Raw genomic sequence first — 19,530 nt, forward strand, 5'->3', positions numbered from 1 at the left:
CAAATATTGTATTGTTTTGTATCGTTTGAAAGACGAGAAAATATGCCGTGTCAACGTCTTGGTGCAGTGATTGTCAAACCTTTTACACCTTTTACACCTACTTTTTACAACTTTTTTTTTTTCATCAAACGATTAGTTTTCATTCTGAAAAAGTCATACCAACCAGAGCAACATTCTGAGAAAGTTGAACTTTCCACGTGAAAATAAAATTATACGTAAAATGCTAGAAAACTGAATTTAAAAAAAAAAATTTTTTAAAGTTGATTAATAGTGATTTTTGGCATGCACACATACCACAAGTATGTAGTAGTCGCTGTAACACTTTAGAGATTACCTGATTTAAAAAAAAAAAAAAAAAAAAAAAAAAAAAAAAAAAAAAACATTTGTGTACTGTTCAACTTTTTTAAACCAAGTGGTCCCAAAAACTCACTTTCTTACAGTAATTAAAAATGCTACCCCTATGTTATTTGCGAACATATCACAGTGAAAATTGGTAGTATATTCTAAGGTTGAATCCACATTGATCCTTAGAGCCAGATTTTAGATGTCTTTTTTTTGGTCTCAGAGCTGATTGATTAGATTAATTGATTGCAGAATTAAAATTGCTGCCCTTCTTTTATATATGGAAAGATCATAATGATTGGCTGTATTTTTTGGGATGCATCCATATCAATACTTAGAGCCCTATTTCAGATCCTCACCCCTCCCCAAGAGCTGATTAATTAGTCATTAACTGCAGGCTTATTGTTGCCTGTAGGTTCCAAGTTAGCCAGTAGAGGGAGCTGTGAGGCCATAGTTAATTTTGAAGTGGTTCGTTTCTTTTATGGCTCATTGATGATTCTTTCAGATGCAATACATCGGGTGCTTGTTTCATTATGTAGGCCTATTATGTTTATTGTTCTTATACAATTTTGTTATTAACCTTTAGGCCGTCATTGACGGCAATAGACGTTCAATCCATTTTGACTGGGCTAACAGTGATCACTTGCTGCCAGCCCTCTCAGTCAAAATGGATTGGATGTCTATTACCATTAATGGGTGTTTTCAATATTTTCTTCTTTTACCGAGTACCACAACATATGCTTGTGAATACTATAGCTACATATGTCAGTGCTGGATGAATGAGTTTATTTCATATTCACTATATTATAATAATCACAGAGCTTTCAAAAAAAGGCACCTTCTGACATTTCTAGCAAGTACTGGCTGTTTAGCACATCAATGGTCTGATACAGTAATCACATGGGTTATCTCTTGATCAGGTTCATCCTATGTCCCAGTGGTTTATTTTTGTTGTTATTTTTTGTGGAATTTTGCTGGGTTTAAACATTTTCGAGAGATATTTTTGCACAATTATGAAAACCCTGTACCCCAATTTTAGAATCTGTAAAACACTTAGAGAAGCATGTCTCTAGAAAATGGATGGATAGAAGAAGTACACAATAATGTAAATAAAATATAAGTTTAATAAGTATTACAGAAGAGTAATGACTTTAAAAATATACATGATATAAAAATTCAAGCATCCAATTGTTTATACTTGAACTACTTAAAAAAGACCACTGTTTATATTTCACACAAGAGGTAAAAAAAAAAAAAAAACATTAAAAACAATTCACAGTTTAAATGAAAGTGCATCTACCACTTTTCTTATACTGATGTTATCAGTTTTAAAAAGTTACCTAATCACTTACTGTACATAACTCATTACCTCGACTTCCTAAAATTGAATCAAGGTATTTCAACTACCTTTTCCTCAGAGAATCAACCTTTCTCATCAAATATCCCTAAATTCAGTTTATCAAATGCACAAAACATTTGGAATTTAGGTCAGATGTCACTATACTCTTGTCAAGTAATTTTTCCAGTTAAAAGGTCTTCAGATTTGAAGGAAGCATATCTGCTGGAGTACAGAAGATGCACTCTCAGCAGGCAGAATCCTAGAATAAAAAATGTTAAGAGGTTAGCAGTGTCAGTGTTCTTATACAGTGGAGATTTAATCTCTCTAGATGCCCCCAAAAAGTCACAGAAATCACTTGAACCCGCAGCGTAAACCCAATGCACCTGGCTTGTGAGCCTTCGGCCAGGTGTTCGTTTCTGTTCATGGATGGATTGCAGGCGAGTGATGAGAAATTTCTTGTCCTCTCCCTCCTGAACAGGGGAGAAATAATGGGATATGAGGAAATAATTATCACCAAAAATATTAAACAGAATTATACAATATACATTGCCTTGCAAAAGTATTCGGCCCCCTTGAACCTTGCAACCTTTCGCCACATTTCAGGCTTTAAACATAAAGATATAAAATTTTAATTTTTTGTCAAGAATCAACAACAAGTGGGACACAATCGTGAAGTGGAACAAAATGTATTGGATAATTTAAACTTTTTTAACAAATAAAAAACTGAAAAGTGGGGCATGCAATATTATTCGGCCCCCTTGCGTTAATACTTTGTAGCGCCACCTTTTGCTCCAATTACAGCTGCAAGTCGCTTGGGGTATGTTTCTATCAGTTTTGCACATCGAGAGACTGACATTCTTGCCCATTCTTCCTTGCAAAACAGCTCGAGCTCAGTGAGGTTGGATGGAGAGTGTTTGTGAACAGCAGTCTTCAGCTCTTTCTACAGATTCTCGATTGGATTCAGGTCTGGACTTTGACTTGGCCATTCTAACACCTGGATACGTTTATTTTTTAACCATTCCATTGTAGATTTGGCTTTATGTTTTGGATCATTGTCCTGTTGGAAGATAAATCTCCGTCCCAGTCTCAGGTCTTGTGCAGATACCAACAGGTTTTATTCCAGAATGTTCCTGTATTTGGCTGCATCCATCTTCCCGTCAATTTTAACCATCTTCCCTGTCCCTGCTGAAGAAAAGCAGGCCCAAACCATGATTCTGCCACCACCATGTTTGACAGTGGGGATGGTGTGTTCAGGGTGATGAGCTGTGTTGCTTTTACGCCAAACATATCGTTTTGCATTGTGGCCAAAAAGTTCAATTTTGGTTTCATCTGACTAGAGCACCTTCTTCCACATGTTTGGTGTGTCTCCCAGGTGGCTTGTGGCAAACTTTAAACGAGACTTTTTATGGATATCTTTGAGAAATGGCTTTCTTCTTGCCACTCTTCCATAAACGCCAGATTTGTGCAGGGTACGACTGATTGTTGTCCTATGGACAGACTCTCCCACCTCAGCTGTAGATCTCTGCAGTTCATCCAGAGTGATCATGGGCCTCTTGGCTGCATCTCTGATCAGTTTTCTCCTTGTTTGAGAAGAAAGTTTGGAAGGACGGCCGGGTCTTGGTAGATTTGCAGTGGTCTGATGCTCCTTCCATTTCAATATGATGGCTTGCACAGTGCTCCTTGGAATGTTTAAAGCTTGGGAAATCTTTTTGTATCCAAATCCGGCTTTAAACTTCTCCACAACTATATCTCGGACCTGCCTGGTGTGTTCCTTGGTTTTCATAATGCTCTCTGCACTTTAAACAGAACCCTGAGACTATCACAGAGCAGGTGCATTTATACGGAGACTTGATTACACACAGGTGGATTCTATTTATCATCATCGGTCATTTAGGACAACATTGGATCATTCAGAGATCCTCACTGAACTTCTGGAGTGAGTTTGCTGCACTGAAAGTAAAGGGGCCGAATAATATTGCACGCCCCACTTTTCAGTTTTTTATTTGTTAAAAAAGTTTAAATGATCCAATAAATGTTGTTCCACTTCACGATTGTGTCCCACTTGTTGTTGATTCTTGACAAAAAAATTAAATTTCATATCTTTATGTTTGAAGCCTGAAATGTGGCGAAAGGTTGCAAGATTCAAGAGGGCCGAATACTTTTGCAAGGCACTGTATATAACTTGCTTTACATTTTCTATCTGCTCTTGCAGTAAATTGATGATCTTCCGTTGGCCATCTACCACTTGGCTGTGGAAATAGATGACAATCCTAATGGGAATAACAGACAGTGTTTCAAATTGTGTTATATTAATAAAATATTACTGTAATTATTGGACTATAAGACACTACTTTTTTCCCTTCATTTTGAATCCTGCAGCTTACAGGGTGACCCCAAAAAAAGTTTATACTCAGTTGACTGCTTGTTTAAAAGCCATTGAAACATATCTAAATAGGTTGTCATGCTTAAGTGATTCATTAAGGTCTCTCAATGCAGCTGGTAATCTCTCGTCTCTACAATTCCTGTGCTTCTGCTGAAAATGAAGAAAACTTTAGCTGCACCTGAATTGCTGCGTGCCGGTCTGACACCTACTGAGATTGCAGCAAATCTGAGATTATCCAGATGTGCAGTCTGCAAAGTTAAAAAGAAGCTGAAAGATACTGGAACAGCCTCACGAAAACCTGGGTCTGGAAGTGCCGATCTGTGCGGACCAAAAAGTTGATTGACAAGGTGATATGTGGCCACCCCAGAGTCCAGATCTCAATCGCCTGGATTATAGCATATGGGCAACTGTGGAGGACAGTGCCTGCAAGAAGCCACAAACTTCTGTGGCAGCCTTGGAGAGGTCCATTGTTAGATCTTGGGAAAAGATGACAGCATCCTACATAAAGAAGACCTGTCAAGCGTTCCGCAGGCGCCTGGAGGCTGTTGTGACACTTAAGGGAGGGCACATTGAAAAATAGAGTGTACTGTACATGTTCTTTGCAATAATGTATAATTTGTGATTAAATTCTAATTCTAAGATGAATAAACATGGCATTTAAGTTGTATTATGGCAGTGTAAACTTTTTTTTGGGTCACCCTGTATAGTCCAGTGCGTCTTATTTGTTAAGGTTTAGGTTAATAGGTACCACTTTATTTGACAGCAGCGTCATAAGACTGTCCTAATTATGACATGACACTATCATGGGCATAATTGAATGCTCATGACAGATGTCATTAAGTGTCATCTCCTATGTCACTAACTCCTTTTATGTCCAGCGCAGATCTTTTACATCCATTCAAAAGTGAGATAATTTGCCAGACAAAATGATGTTTGTCATAAGCATTCATTAATGCTCATGGCAGTGTCATGTCTTAATTATAATGGTCTTATGGCACCACTGTCAAATAAAGTGTTACCAAATACCATAACTCGCAATTAATGAAACATTTGGAACAGTAAATGAAGAAATAATTAGCATAGAACATGAATTGTGATTGTTATTTACATTTGTAGCGCCGCAATGCATGCTAGGAGGCATGTTGGACGACAACAGTGTTGACAGCAGGTGGCAGAAGAGGCTGACTGTGTACACCAAGGGAGTAATGGCCAAATGAAGCTTCTTGAAGCAATGCGTGGTTCATTTGGCCTTATGACAGTCTAATAATGCCGCTGTCGAATAAAATGTTACCGGTTAATATCTTTTGACATAAATATCCCATAATACAGTGAGGACTGCTGCGGCTTATAGTCCAGTGCGGCTTATCTATGAACAAATGTCTAATCATGTCAAATTTGGTGGTTGGCGGCTTATAGTCAGGTGCGCCTTATAGTCCAAAAATTATGGCAATATTTTCATGAATGAGTACTTACAGAAAGATGCCTGCTCCTAGAAAGAGGAACAGTGGGTTTTCCACCAGATACAAGTGAGCCTTGGCCAACATCGATAAATTGGAATTTTCTTTTTCTATGTCCTCTACCCAACGTTTTCCCGCCTGAAACATTGTTTTGAGTTCACGAAAGGGGCCACAAGATGAGGATGGTGTGATGCTGGAAAAAAAAAAAAGATACGAAGTGAATGAGGCTCTTTAGAAATAGTGATTAACGAACATCAATCTGTGTGTTACATATGTGTAATATGCGTCTACCTCCACATGGAGTAGGTGACACAAACCGAGGCTCCAAGGAAGGAAGGGAAGCAGAGGAGAGTGATAAAGATTGTGGTCATCTGGCTAACTCTGTATGGCCTACTGGGGGCCTGACAGTTCATCATCACGCTGCTCTAAAGAGGGTAAAATGGCATGAAGAAAACATACTATAGTTTGTAAAAGAGTAGTGAAAGTACATTTATTAAGTACAATTTGCACAGTTCATCAGCTCTTTGGCTGCCATTGAGAGCGATAGACATCCAATCCTTTTGAATGTGGAGGGGCTGGCTGCGATTGAATGGTATGCTCCCAGTTCAAAAGAATTGGACATCTAACGGCGTCAATGGTCCTCAAAAAGGATCATACACCGAGAGGTTTGGTAAGAAATGTAGTCATCTTTTTTTTCTTTATTTACTTGCTTTTATTCTTGCATTTTAAAAGAAATGTGTATTATTTCTGTCATATTTTATTAACAAACTAGTTAGCAGAGGTGGGTAGTAACACGTTACATTAACTCTGTTACATTTACTTGGTAATTTGAGATAAATGTACTTCTCAGAGTTGTTTTACCACACCATATTTTTACTTCTACTTGAGTAGAAACGCTACTCTTACTCCACTACTTTGGCCTACACTACAGTCATGTTTTTTCTCTTCCACATTATATTTGACATTATTTTTGCCAGAGTTACCGACAGTGGTACTACCAGTTTCACCAATGAGACGTAGCAACAATAATCACATGACTCCATTTTACTAACCAAATGTAGTAATACAGTCACATGAGCACACTTGATTATTGACTATGATTAGGCCGGCCTGTTCAATCATGCAGCGTATTTAAAGCGCCATAAAAACGTAACTATTTGACATTAAGTCAACATTACTCAAAGGCACGGATTTCAACCTCTCTCCCAGTTTTTATTTAGCACCGATAGACCACAGAAAACCAGAGATATGGTCGTGTCAATTTCATGGTAGGAAATGTTTTTTCCTTCCATTAGAGGGCACTCATGCTCTTTGGATGGTGATGTTTCATTTTTCTTGCCTGAATAGATGATTATTGTGTATTTTCTACAGCTAATTTGGTCATGTAATAGGTTACATACAATATAATAATAATAACAGTTCATATAGATGACGCTGTGTTGAGAAAAAAAAAATATTATTGTTGAACCCTCATATTGTGTTGGGGTAAAAATTGACCCTTTTTGTTAAATTTTCGCATGCAAAAATCAATGGTACTTTTGACATAACCAAACTTGAAAATGGGTGAATCTTGACCCGAAAACAATATACTGCAACCTCTCTGCCAGTTTTTATTTAGCACCAATAGACCACGGAAAACCAGAGATATGATCGTTTCAATTTCATGGTAGGAAATGTTTTTCTCTCCATTAGAGGGCACTCATGCTTTTGGATGGGTAATGTTTCATTTTTCTTTGGATGGGTCATGTTTCATTTTTCTTGTCTGAATAGATGATTTTTGCGTATTTTCAACGGCTAATTTGGTCATGTAATAGGTTACATACAGTATAATAATAATAATAACACTTCATATAGATGATGCTGTGTTGAGAAAAAATATATATACTATTGTTTAACCCTCGTATTGTGTTGGGGTCAAAATTGACCCTTTTTGTTAAATTTTCGCATGCAAAAATCAATGGTACTTTTGACATACCCAAACTTGAAAATGGGTGAATCTCGACCCGAAAATAATTTTAATTTTAGGCCAAGTTAATTTAAAGATCAAATTTAATTCACTAGCAAAAATTTGGGCTGATTTCTAACACAAGGGTTGAAAAAAAAAAGATCAGACTTTGTAAGCAGTTACTCACAATGTTACTCGTTACTTGAGTATTCTTTACACTGAATAATTATTTACTTGTACTTTTTTTGGATGACTCTTTCACTTGAGTAATATTTTTTTAAGTAACAAGACTCATACTTGAGTAAAAATTTTAGCTACTCGTACTCTAACCACCTCTGCTAATTAGTTTGTCTATTTAAATGTTTTATTATTGTAAAATATATTTTCATGATCGTCAATGGCAGCCATTTAGTTATATAATTTACCTTTTTAATGTAAAAGAGCAGCAGGAGTTTCAGTATCTGCACTGCAGGCAGCAGGGGCGTGAAGAGAAGGCCAAGCCTGAACAATACAATGCCCACCATAGTAATAAATTAGTCAATCCTCAGTGAGGTTTAATACAGTGTACAGCAGGGGCAGAGTAGCTCATACCAGGCCAGCGTTTGCCCATAGATGAGGTCAAGGACATTCTTGGCGATATCAAACACTGGCTTCCTCTTCTTCTTCAGCACCTTCTCTGAAAACAGCCTGAGAAACGGGGAAAAATCGAGAAGATGAAGGGGGAAAAAAAGCTGAAAAATGGAGGGTGGGGGGTAGTAGCGGCTTGTAGTAAAAAATTACTTTAATTTATCTGAACTGTTCTTTTACCACTAACATGTTTGAGCATCTATGTTCACAATAATATGTATAAATAAATGCATGTTTACGTTTCCTAATGTACTGCTGTGCAATTTCTTGCTCAAATCACTATGAAATGAACCTGCAGCCTCCTATGTTTTAAAATGTTTTAAATATTACAAATAAATGAAAGTATATACATGCAATTCTATGACCAATTCCTTGTTTCATTTAAATTGCTTAATAAAGTACATATTTTTAAACATACTCCAAAAATTTACAACATAAAAGTTGTAATGTAACTGTCATTAACCACCCAGGCCCTTGATGTTTTTTGCCTGAACAAACCAATAAACAGTAATCAAAAGACAACAAAAAGCGTATTTAATTATGACCAACCTCCAAAGAAATTCTCCAAACAAGCTGTTTAGTAACGTGAAGATAAAATCCATTAACAGGAAGCGATAAAGTTCTTGGCCAACAAAACTCTCCCAGCACTGTAGATGACATTTTCAAATGAGCACGTTACACAAATAAAAAAATTAAAAAAGAAAATGCAAATAAGAATTTTTTTTTTTATTGTGGCGATGATCTGTTACCTTCAGGCCAATACTGCTTGGATCAGCAGCCACTCGACCCAGCCAATGATAGCAGAGTACTCCAAGCACACTAACTTTTAACATCAGGTTTCTAAAAAACAATTTTATAAGTTGCCATTTAACTTGCAATTTTATCATTCTGATGTACAGTGGTAGCTCAACAAATACACTAGATGGCAATATTTAGTCACAATATACAAATTCACATTTATCCTTTAAGAATTACAAGTCTTTCTATCTGGGATCCCTTTCACAGAAAGAATTTTAATAATCTTAATGCCATCTTGCGGATTTATTGTTATAATAAACAAATACAGTACTTATGTACAGTATGTTGAATGTATATATCCGTCTTGTCTTATCTTTCCATTCCAACAATAATTTACAGAAAAATATGGCATATTTTAGAGATGGTTTGAATTGTGATTAATTACGATTAATTAATTTTTAAGCCGTGATTAACTCGATTAAATTTTGTAATCGTTTGACAGCCCTAACTTAGACATGTCGAAAGTAGACAGAAGGGAAATTATGGACTAACGATAGCAATTTTAACAACTTAACGGTTGATTCACATCATTAAATTAATTGAATGTAGTTTAAAGCTACTGATACAGAATGGGGACCTGAGTATTTTACTTACTGTTTTGAACTGTTAACTTGATAATTAAATATTAATTTGTTTTAGCCTGAGAGGATTTTTGAACAATTTTGGAACTAATGTATAAAACATTAAAAGCGCAGGGGGCGGGTTTTATAATCGAATCTGAGCCTCTGAATCAAATAATCGAAACGTTAGGTGCCCAAAGATTCCTACCTCTAACCAGCAGTATTTATTAATGATTTAGTGTAGGTTTTCGGGCTGTGGAACGAATTAATGGATTTATAATGTATTCTTATGGGAAAATCCTGCTCGACATACAACCAATTCGACTTACAAACAAGGTCCTGGAACGAATTAACTTCCTATGTAGAGATACCACTGTATTTGTGTAATTGCGATCAATCTGGTCGTACCTGCCAATGGCAACATATGTGCGCACAGAAGGTGACTCGTAGTCCTCCATCCATGCCGCCAGGTTGAACATTAGAGGCAGCAGCACGTTTATACAGGACACCACCACAGGAAGAGCCAGCAGGCTGGCCTCGTGCAGTAATGGGTCCTTGGACAGACTACGAGAGCTTTGCTGGAGGTTCTAATGATGATAATTTGTACATTAAAATGAGACTAGAACCCCGCATGACATTTCCTATAGAGTACTATACAACAATTAAAAGTTGTAGAACTAGATTTCTGGCTTTAAATTATGGGCCGAAATGTTTCACTGTACTTTGAGTAAGTAAGAGAGTTGCCGGTGTTTCAAATGTTACTACAAAGCCTTACCCGGTGTATGTATTCAGAGAAGTAGTAGATGGCAAGCACACAGGCGGTGGTGCTAGCTACACAGATAGTCCATGAGAAGAAGTGGACCGCCACCCTCCACAGGTTCTGGCACAGACTGTTTTTGGAACGTTTATGATTCACCTCTGCTAGCAGCTCCTGGGAATTTAGAGACAGACGTGAGAATTGTTTTTCTATGGCCCAATATCCAACAGGTATTTGAATCTCAATCCCTTTTGAAACAATACTCACATTTTGTACTTCAATTACAATTATGCTTGGGTTCCAAGAAGAATGTGAAGACTTCACAGCATTAATTAAATATAAAGAAACAAAAAATGTTGGTAAATCGAAATGATCTAATTCTTTGTTAAATTGGCTTTTTACGTCAGACTAAAATCTAAAATTGGCATGCTGACTCAGAAACTTCTGAATTTTTAAAGCATGACAAGTTTTTCTCCATAGTTTACCTATTTATTCTGTTACTACTTGTACACAACTAGTCATATTCTCAGTAAAATCAGTGTTACATAAAAATTTGGAGTCATGCCTAGTTTATTACCATTTCATTTTATGTCAACATTTATTCATTTTAAATTAGCACTATGTGAAGTACAGTAGTTGTCTTTTTTTTATACGAAAACTGGGATCCTGTAGTTAGAATACTTCACATGATAGAGAAGTCGATACAGGTAGTCCCCGGGTCTCATCCGCCATTTGGTCTCCAGTCGTTTTTTTTTTTTTTTTGTCGCTTAACAGTGTACGTTGTGTGTTTGAGCTATGTATTTTTCTCAGTCTAACAGCTGTCAGTTCCCGTGCAAATATTTGTTTTGCCAATAAGGGAAGCTGTTGTCTCCCTAAGGTTAATTGAATGTTTACATGATACACAACTTTTTTTTCGTGCATGGTTTTTGTTTTGCTGTCGTCATTGTACAATTCTTGAGACTATATTGTTAATAATAATTTGTTTACAAGTTCAATTAAAATGGTGAACTTTTTTTTTTTGAAGTTTAATTGTAATTAGCACAGACAAAACACAGACAATCAGGTCGCTCTCTGCTTTCTACTAAGGAAGTAGAGAGCGATGCAGCAAGCAATTGTTTAGCATAAGCAGCTCGACCTCGGTTAAGTTGCTGAAATCAAGCTCTACATAAGCTTCATAAGTCACATCGACTTACTTGTTTGTTTACTAGCAGGCCGAAGTGTTCTACAGTGTGTCTTTGGTTTAAAAGTAAAACTCTTATGTCTCCACTTGTAAACAAGCCGGCATCCGCAGTGTACCCTTTTCACCATCCACCAGTATTAATGGTAAGTACAGTATCTTTTTTTTTTTTTTAACTTTATTTTATTAATATGATGGATAAAACATGTTTCTGGATAGCTATTTTGAAGCTTAGGGGGGTATTTTTAGGGGTACATAAAGGGTTAATTCTGACTAACGCGGAAATTCCAGTCACGTCGCCAGCGTAGGAACGGAACTTGTTCGTAAACCGGGGACTCGCGCTCGGAACAGATTTAACAACTGCTGTTAGACCTAATTTAACAAAAAATGTGTTACCCAGTATAATAAGTGAGCTCAGCTCAACTCTACTGCATGGTGGAAAAACAGTTAAAGTAAATGTAAATGTATAAGGTTATTTTTTCTTTTACCTTGAGTTGGATGCAGATATTCTCAGACATGAGTTTAACAGAAGATTTTTTGATGACCTTGAAGTCCCAGGAGCAGAAGGCCTTCATGGCCAGGATACTATAAGATTTATCAATCCGGAAGCTTCGACCAAATGATTTTGACATGCTGGTGGGAGATACATATACATCAGAAAATGTACAGTACATGTAAAATATATCTTTCCATTAAGAGAGTTTAGTATTCTAATAATTTACAGGGCACAATTCGCTACAAAGAATGCCTACCTGTACACAAGGATTATACATGTGACGAAGAAGGATGTGCTTATAGTTAATAAATAGGCGAGTGGCATCTTATAAGGCAAACGCTTCATCACGCAGTCCGCATTGGTTCCATTTGACACAGATATGTACGACTCTCCACTTTCATTCCTGCAGCTCAAACGTAGCGTGTAGTTACAGTAGTAGCCATAGTACATCACTGTGTCCGAGAAATATCCCTGAAAGATGATGAGATAGAGAGTTCTTAGTACACTGAAAATGGGGGGAGGGGGGCTTAGGCGTATAAAGCACTGGGGTGTTGCATTTGTCAAAAAATAAAAAATCCACCAATTTCAAAATAACCCCATTTCTATTCCTTTTTAGGCTCATGGGTGAGCTCGAAACTATCCCAGCTGACTTTGAGCAGTAAGCATGGTATACCCTAACCGTTTGCTAAAAACATAACATACAGTGCCTTGCGAAAGTATTCGGCCCCCTTGAACCTTGCAACCTTTCGCCACATTTCAGGCTTCAAACATAAAGATATAAAATTGAATTTGTCAAGAATCAACAACAATTGGGACACAGTCATGAAGTGGAATGAAATTTATTGGATATTTTATACTTTTTTAACAAATAAAAACCTGAAAAGTGGGGTGTGCAATATTATTCGGCCCCTTTACTTTCAGTGCAGCAAACTCACTCCAGAAGTTCAATGAGGATCACTGAATGATCCAATGTTGTCCTAAATGACTGATGATGATAAATAGAATCCTTCTGTCTAAATGCACCTACTCTGTGATAGTATCAGGGTTCTGTTGAAAGTGCAAAGAGCACCATGAATAGGCTTGGGCTTTGTTTGAAATTGAACGATTCCAGTTCCGATTCCGAATGATTCTCGATTCAGATTCTTTTAAGAGGCAGGGTTCTAAAAAAAAAAATTATTTAAAAAAAAAAAAAAAAAAAAAAAAAAAAAAAAAAAAAAAAGGCAGGGTCAAAAAATCTATAGTTTAACAATGTATCAGTTTATATTAATGTCTTAACTTCTAGATTTTAAAAAATATATATATGAATTTAAAAATTATTATTATTTATATGAATTTAAAATTATTATTATTATTAATCAATATAAATTTTATAAATTATATGAACGTCTCACAGGGTTATTTTTAACCTGTATCTAAATACCAGTCTTTGAACTCGAATATCATGACGGTTCTTTCCACAGGAGTGCACTTTCACAATGTTTATTTTTCAAAAGCTTACAGAGAAAACATTAACTTATATTCTTTTGCCATACATCATTTACCTTAGCTGGGAGCTACGACAAAGCATTAGTAGTAATTCTTCCATTGATTATAATTTGATGTAGATGAAGCAAAATAAGGTTTCCTTATTTGTAAAACCGATTCTGTTGTGTTTACAGACACATGCAATGTTTATGTTGTGACAATACAAGTTACGCCAGTGAGTGGCGCTGTAGGAGTGTGTACGTATAATGCGGAGAAGAAGAAATGAGAGCGTCTGGCTAGGATGCGTTGTAATGTGATGCTATGTTTTCATGCTACGAGTTAATTAAAAAAAGTAATCGAATGCTTCATATGGCTGATTCTTTCTAAATAAGCAACACAACAGATTCCAAAACAAAAATCCTTTTAATACTGTTGATTTTAACGGGCTTCTACTGCTTTAAAATGGCGGCTGTTTATTACCGCCAGCGAGTGTGTCATTTTGAATCTATTTCTCTTTAAATGTTCTAACGCCGCTGAATCTGTCATTTTGCATTTCTATAGACATATCGACTATAGCCCGATGTAATAATACGACTTATTCTCGTACTGTTTTCCATCCATCCATCCATCATCTACTGCTTAATCCGGGGTTGGATCGCGGGAACAGCAGAAGACAGACGTAATGTATTGTTTCACTTACCTGGTTCTGACGGCGCAGCGTGTCAACTACGTTGCACTCGGCTAGCTTTGCACTTGGCACTTAAGCTATATTCCATGAAGGTGGTCGTGCATAATTGGTCGTGTAGCCACCTTTGTATGATATAGTTGTGTTGCAAATGTTGCACCGAGCTGACCGGTCATTTTGTTGTTGTTGTAAAATTAAGCCAAACTTTTGAGCGCTGCCGCATTGTGTCAATGGTTGTAATCAAGTTGCAATGCACAAACACGCGTTTCTTGTGGCTTCTTCATTGTTTTCGGCAGCATTTTTTTCCCGCTCAGCGGTCAGGGCATCGAAACATGGAATTGAAATTTAAAAATTCGAACAGTTCCGGGAGAACCGGAGTGTTAGAACCGGGTCCCATCGATGCTCAATGCCCAACCAATCCAATTGAGAATCTGTGGGCAGAGCTGAAGACTGCTGTTCACAAACGCTCTCCATCCAACCTTACTGAGCTTGAGCTGTTTTGCAAGGAAGAATTGGCAAGAATTTCAGTCTCTCGATGTGCAAAACAGAGACACACCCCAAGCGACTTGCAGCTGTAATTGCAACAAAAGGTGATAATTGATAACATTGCACGCCCCACATTTCAGGTTTTTATTTGCTAAAAAAGTATAAAATATCCAATAAATTTTATTCCACGTCACGACTTTGTCCCAATTGTTGTTGATTTTTGACAAAAAAAAATTAAATTTGATATCTTTATGTTTGAAGCCTGACATGTGGCGAAAGGTTGATAAGTTCTAGGGGGGCGAATACTTTCGCAAGGGCAAATTATAATTGGCAGCGATGGGCTTATGTTCTACAAATACAACGTTCTATATTAGTAATCGTGTATCTAAGTGCATGTTAATGGTTTTTTCAATCTTCTGGTTACAAAAATGGTGCAAAATACTAAATAGTGAAATAATGATCTGATTTCAAACTATTTAATCATTGTTAAATCTGGGCCTGCTCATTCTGACAACAATTGTTATGCTGCATAAATAGTAAAAGGATAATTAGGTATACATGATTGGATTACACCTAATGGAGAAGTATTTACTGTATTTTTTTTTTTTTGCATGTCCCAATTTGGCACTGGGATAGCTAAATCAATGTGCTGCACCTATGTTTTAGGCTAATTTAGTGATTTGATAACTCCCCAGGCACACCTGTTGATTCCTCATGGCACGCTAAATTGTAGCGGTACAGCGGGTAGGAACCACTCTTAGAATTATCATCTAAAAGGGCACTGGAAACACATCTTACCGCTCCAGTCAGAAGCTCTAGTCCAGTGAAGGAGCGTCTACCGTGAGGCAGAGCTGGAGGGTACACTGCCTGAGGAAGCACTATAAACGCAGCAATCACCAGAAAGAGGAAGAGGTTGAAGAAGAGCAGCGTCTTCAGAAACAGGAAGTACGACAGGACCCCGCTGCCAAAACGCCCGCTCACTCGCTTGAGTGCCACTTGCCACAGCTGGAGGGAGTGTACGAAAGACAGCCAAGAGTACCAACTCTGTCTTGCGGCCTAAGAGCAGGATGTGACAGTAAACAACCTGTTTTGTTAACACTGTTCCATTTCTCTATTTAACTTGTCATGCAATGAATAATATGGCCATTAGCAAATGTGATCCATGTGCATAAGTGTATGAAAAAGCTTACATTTACAATAAAAAAGGATACACTTAATGGTGATATTAAGACCGATTCAAAACGGGCAAAAGGTAATATGAGGTGAAACTCACAATGATGATGTAATATTTGAGTCGACTACAGCAGGGAATCTGATTGCCAGACAGATTGCGTCTCTGTTTTTGCAAAGCTAACCCTCTGCACACAAAAAGGGAGGCAAGCACAATAATCAGTGGACATGTGAAGCCACTCATAAAATTAGGATTAAAAAAATATATTTACCAGACCTGAGTTCACTCTTTTCTGCTACACTGAGAGGCATGGCCCGAAGCATCTTGATTCTGTCACTCACTGACAGGTTCTGCAAGTTGTTCACCAAGCGTTCCCTTTTATTTACTACAACACATTTGTGTAAATAAAGACTAAATAAACATGCATAAAAGGCAGCAATCAATAGCCATTTGACTATGCCCAGATACCATATTTTTCAAACTATACGGTACACTGCATTATAAAGCGCACCATCAGTGAATAAGATTATTTTCATACATAAGATACACCTGATTATAAGCCGCATTAGTGCATCAATGTACAACATTTAATTTATTCTTATCTTTTAACATGTTAATTTTTATATTATATATTCATTATCTGTGGATTTGAAGAATGATAAATAAGTGTCTTAAGCACTTTACTGGAGCAGTATAATACTATTCTGCACCAACAAAGTAGGAACGAGTTCATTAAACATAACCAAAATTCACGCACTGGATTATGCGATGCACTTTCAATTTTTGGGAAAAATAAAGATTTTTAAGTGAGCTTTACAGTCTGAAAAATTGAGTGTAAACATAAACACATCTAAAAAACGTTCCTTTGCAAAGAAAATACAGCTCTGGGTCACTACACACAGACATATATCTATTACCGTATTGGGCCGAATATAAGACGGTGTTTTTTGCATTGAAATAAGACTGGAAAAAGTGGGAGTCGTCTTATATTCGGGGTCTAGACATTATACCCATTCATGACGCTAGATGGCGCCAGATATCAACTAAGCGAATGCTGAACTTTAAGAGTGATGTTCTTTCATGATAGATCTCAGCTACTCTCAAGTTTAACCAGTTTGCATTATTTTATTGCAATGTTTTTCCTTATTCAGATTTGTTTCAAGACTACAGTTACAGTTAGACCTCATTTTGATGGTTAATGCAGTTATTGTAATTTTGTTGTTTTATCACAATAGATTGGTTTGTTACATTTCAAAAACCAGAAGCCATTCATTTACGAATGTGATTGCACTTTAGTTTACATATTTAAATGTTCAGATATTAAGATTTGAATAAGGCAAAATAACATGATTTTTCTTTCAAATATATTGTTATAATCATTTGTTTCAGATGTACTGTAATTATTTTCTGTATAAAAATTAATTTGGTGTTCAAAAAGTCTTTTTTCAAACTTTCTTGAAAAAAGAGGGCGTCGTCTTATAATCAGGGTCGTCTTATATTCTGGCCAATACGGTATATATACAGTGTATCACACATGTGAGTACACCCCTCGCATTTCTGCAGATATTTAACTAACTTTTCATGGGACAACATTGACATAATGACACTTTGATACAATGAAAGGTAGGTGTGTGCAGTTTACATTAATAGAGTTCATTTATTTTCCCCTCGAAATAACTAGAAAATATAGCCATTAATATCTTAACCAATTTGATGTAGAGTGCGGCGTATGGTCCGAACACTAATAGGCTGACCCCCCACCTCTTCAATCTCTGCAGCAATGCTGACAGCACTCCTGTAATGAGTCACATGAGATTTTGGAGGGAAAATAACAAGCAATACTCAATTTGGACATTTAGGGATGTATGTATTTACTAAGGGGTGTACTCACTTTTGTTGCCAGGGGTTTAGATATTAATGGCTATATTTTGAGTTATTTTGAGGGGAAAATAAATTAACTGTATTATATAAGCTCCACACAGACTACTTTTCATTGTGTCAAAGTGTCATTTTGTCAGTGTTGTCCCATGAAAAGATAAATATCTGCAGAAATGCGAGGGGTGTACTCACTTTTGTGATACACTGCGCGCACACACACACACACACGCACGCACACACACACACAAACACACAATGAATAAATAATAACATACATAGTACACAATGTATTTAAAATGACTACAATTATGAACGTGTTAAATTAATACAATGATATCCATACCCCCTTTTTTGATGTGTAGCTATTGTATTGTATTGTATCACCAGATTGTGCAGGATTACCTGCTTTAGCAATAGTACATTCTCCTCACCTTCTGCATCTGTGCTATCCGTCTCTATGCCGTAACCTCGTATGGTTGGTCGAGCTGACCGTGAGAAGTCACGGATGGAGGGTCTGCTCTGCTTGCGCCTACGAAGCCGCATGGTTCTGTTGTAATACTGAGAGATGATGGCTCCCCTGTTGCGACCTGAAAGAACAGACAAAATTCAGCAAGTCATGTCCAAACAACATTATAAATTCAACAAAGTACACAGATAACAGCTGAACTCTGTTCTCGGTGGACTAGACATGGTGACCTATTTTTTTTCTCTGGTTGACCAGTTGTACTGGGAAAGCGATCATATGCTCAGATGTCAATGTACAAGAAGTCTACAAAAATTATTTTCTCTTCATATTTGGAAAGACCAACCAATGGTGCGGCTGGGCATGGAAGACAGGATCTTTAATGTAGCTGAAGACCAACGTTCACCAGAGGAAGGGTCCGTCTCTCTTTCATCATTCTGATTTGCTAATCGTCTTCTGTGATTCCGCCGCTCACCCCGCTCTAGTCCAGGGCTAGACAGGCCGGGTACATAATCTTAGGATTTAAGAAAAAAAAAGTTACTGAAATTAGTATAGATATGGGAAAATCCAGTGCAGATAATTCCACGGACAATTAAGCATGCTATTTATTCCCTCAAAATTGAAGTGTAGCCGTTCATTTAGCAAAAACATGCGACTCTCAGAGTGAATCGAATGCATCCGCGAAGTGACACGCATGCACACGGCGACATGTGAAATGTCATCACGTATCAGAGTGTTTACTGAAATAAATATGATCCTATCGAGAGGTATATGCTTTTGTAGCAAATTTGAGGACTTTATAATACCGGAGTCAACATTTTTTTTTTTTCACAGGGTGCAGGTCTGTCAAGTCGCCACTCAAATAATTGTTGTTATTCTTCTTGCGGACACAAACTTTGAAGTCCTACTCCTCAGTTATTGAATTTGAAATATGAAACAATTGTCTTGAAATTAGGTAGCTTTGTAGCATGGGCCAGTATCTATAAATCCCCAGAGCCCAAAATTAAGATTTTTATGTCAGAGTTGATTAATTTTAGACTTATATTTGTGTGTAGGCTAAGATTTACACTGTACACTGGAAAAAGAATAACTGGTAGATTTACTTGATTGATTTTATCAAGTGATTTGATTTTCTCAAGTAAATTCACCAGTTATTTTTTTCCAGTGCAAAGGGAATACAGTGATAGCTCGCTACTTTGCACTTCAAACACGCGCCCTCAGTCCATCGCGGATTTTTTTCAACTACAGAAAAACAATTGCAGGATTTTAACGAGATGTCCTATCCGAACACGTACAGCCTCTCACTCTCCCTCCTGAAGCTTTTCTTTCTCACCAGGCAGCTGCAGCTTGTTAAAGTTAAAGATGAGTGACGAGGGAGCTTCTTGGAACTTGCCAGAGTCCTACTTTTCAAAGATGCAGCCTCATTTAAATTGTTAAACATTGGCTGTAGTCGCCAAGGAAACTCATTGTGTTGTGTGCTGTTGTAAACAGCATGCGTTGAT

The 19,530-nt window shown here is 37.1% G+C and overlaps 1 protein-coding gene across 4 annotated transcripts in view; it reads right to left on the minus strand.

The window, feature by feature from the left end:
• Positions 1-1,509: 1,509 nt before the first annotated feature.
• Positions 1,510-19,530, minus strand: part of tmc6b (transmembrane channel-like 6b) — a 33,024-nt gene continuing 15,003 nt past the window's right edge. For all 4 annotated transcript variants that reach the window (XM_057844767.1, XM_057844768.1, XM_057844769.1 and 1 more), the window contains exons 4-21: positions 18,375-18,542; positions 17,997-18,152; positions 15,964-16,072; positions 15,790-15,874; positions 15,315-15,572; positions 12,138-12,352; positions 11,874-12,018; positions 10,227-10,382; positions 9,860-10,038; positions 8,843-8,933; positions 8,643-8,740; positions 8,058-8,153; positions 7,892-7,967; positions 5,813-5,946; positions 5,538-5,714; positions 3,873-3,951; positions 2,065-2,151; positions 1,510-1,940 (exon numbers count right to left, since the gene is read on the minus strand). In XM_057844767.1, the coding sequence (XP_057700750.1) occupies positions 1,926-1,940; positions 2,065-2,151; positions 3,873-3,951; positions 5,538-5,714; positions 5,813-5,946; positions 7,892-7,967; positions 8,058-8,153; positions 8,643-8,740; positions 8,843-8,933; positions 9,860-10,038; positions 10,227-10,382; positions 11,874-12,018; positions 12,138-12,352; positions 15,315-15,572; positions 15,790-15,874; positions 15,964-16,072; positions 17,997-18,152; positions 18,375-18,542 (2,324 nt within the window). In that variant the 3' untranslated portion in view covers positions 1,510-1,925. The remainder of the gene's footprint in view (positions 1,941-2,064; positions 2,152-3,872; positions 3,952-5,537; positions 5,715-5,812; positions 5,947-7,891; positions 7,968-8,057; positions 8,154-8,642; positions 8,741-8,842; positions 8,934-9,859; positions 10,039-10,226; positions 10,383-11,873; positions 12,019-12,137; positions 12,353-15,314; positions 15,573-15,789; positions 15,875-15,963; positions 16,073-17,996; positions 18,153-18,374; positions 18,543-19,530) is intronic.

Source organism: Corythoichthys intestinalis, chromosome 8, assembly GCF_030265065.1.
Source record: "Corythoichthys intestinalis isolate RoL2023-P3 chromosome 8, ASM3026506v1, whole genome shotgun sequence".
NCBI classification, from domain to species: Eukaryota; Metazoa; Chordata; class Actinopteri; order Syngnathiformes; family Syngnathidae; genus Corythoichthys; species Corythoichthys intestinalis.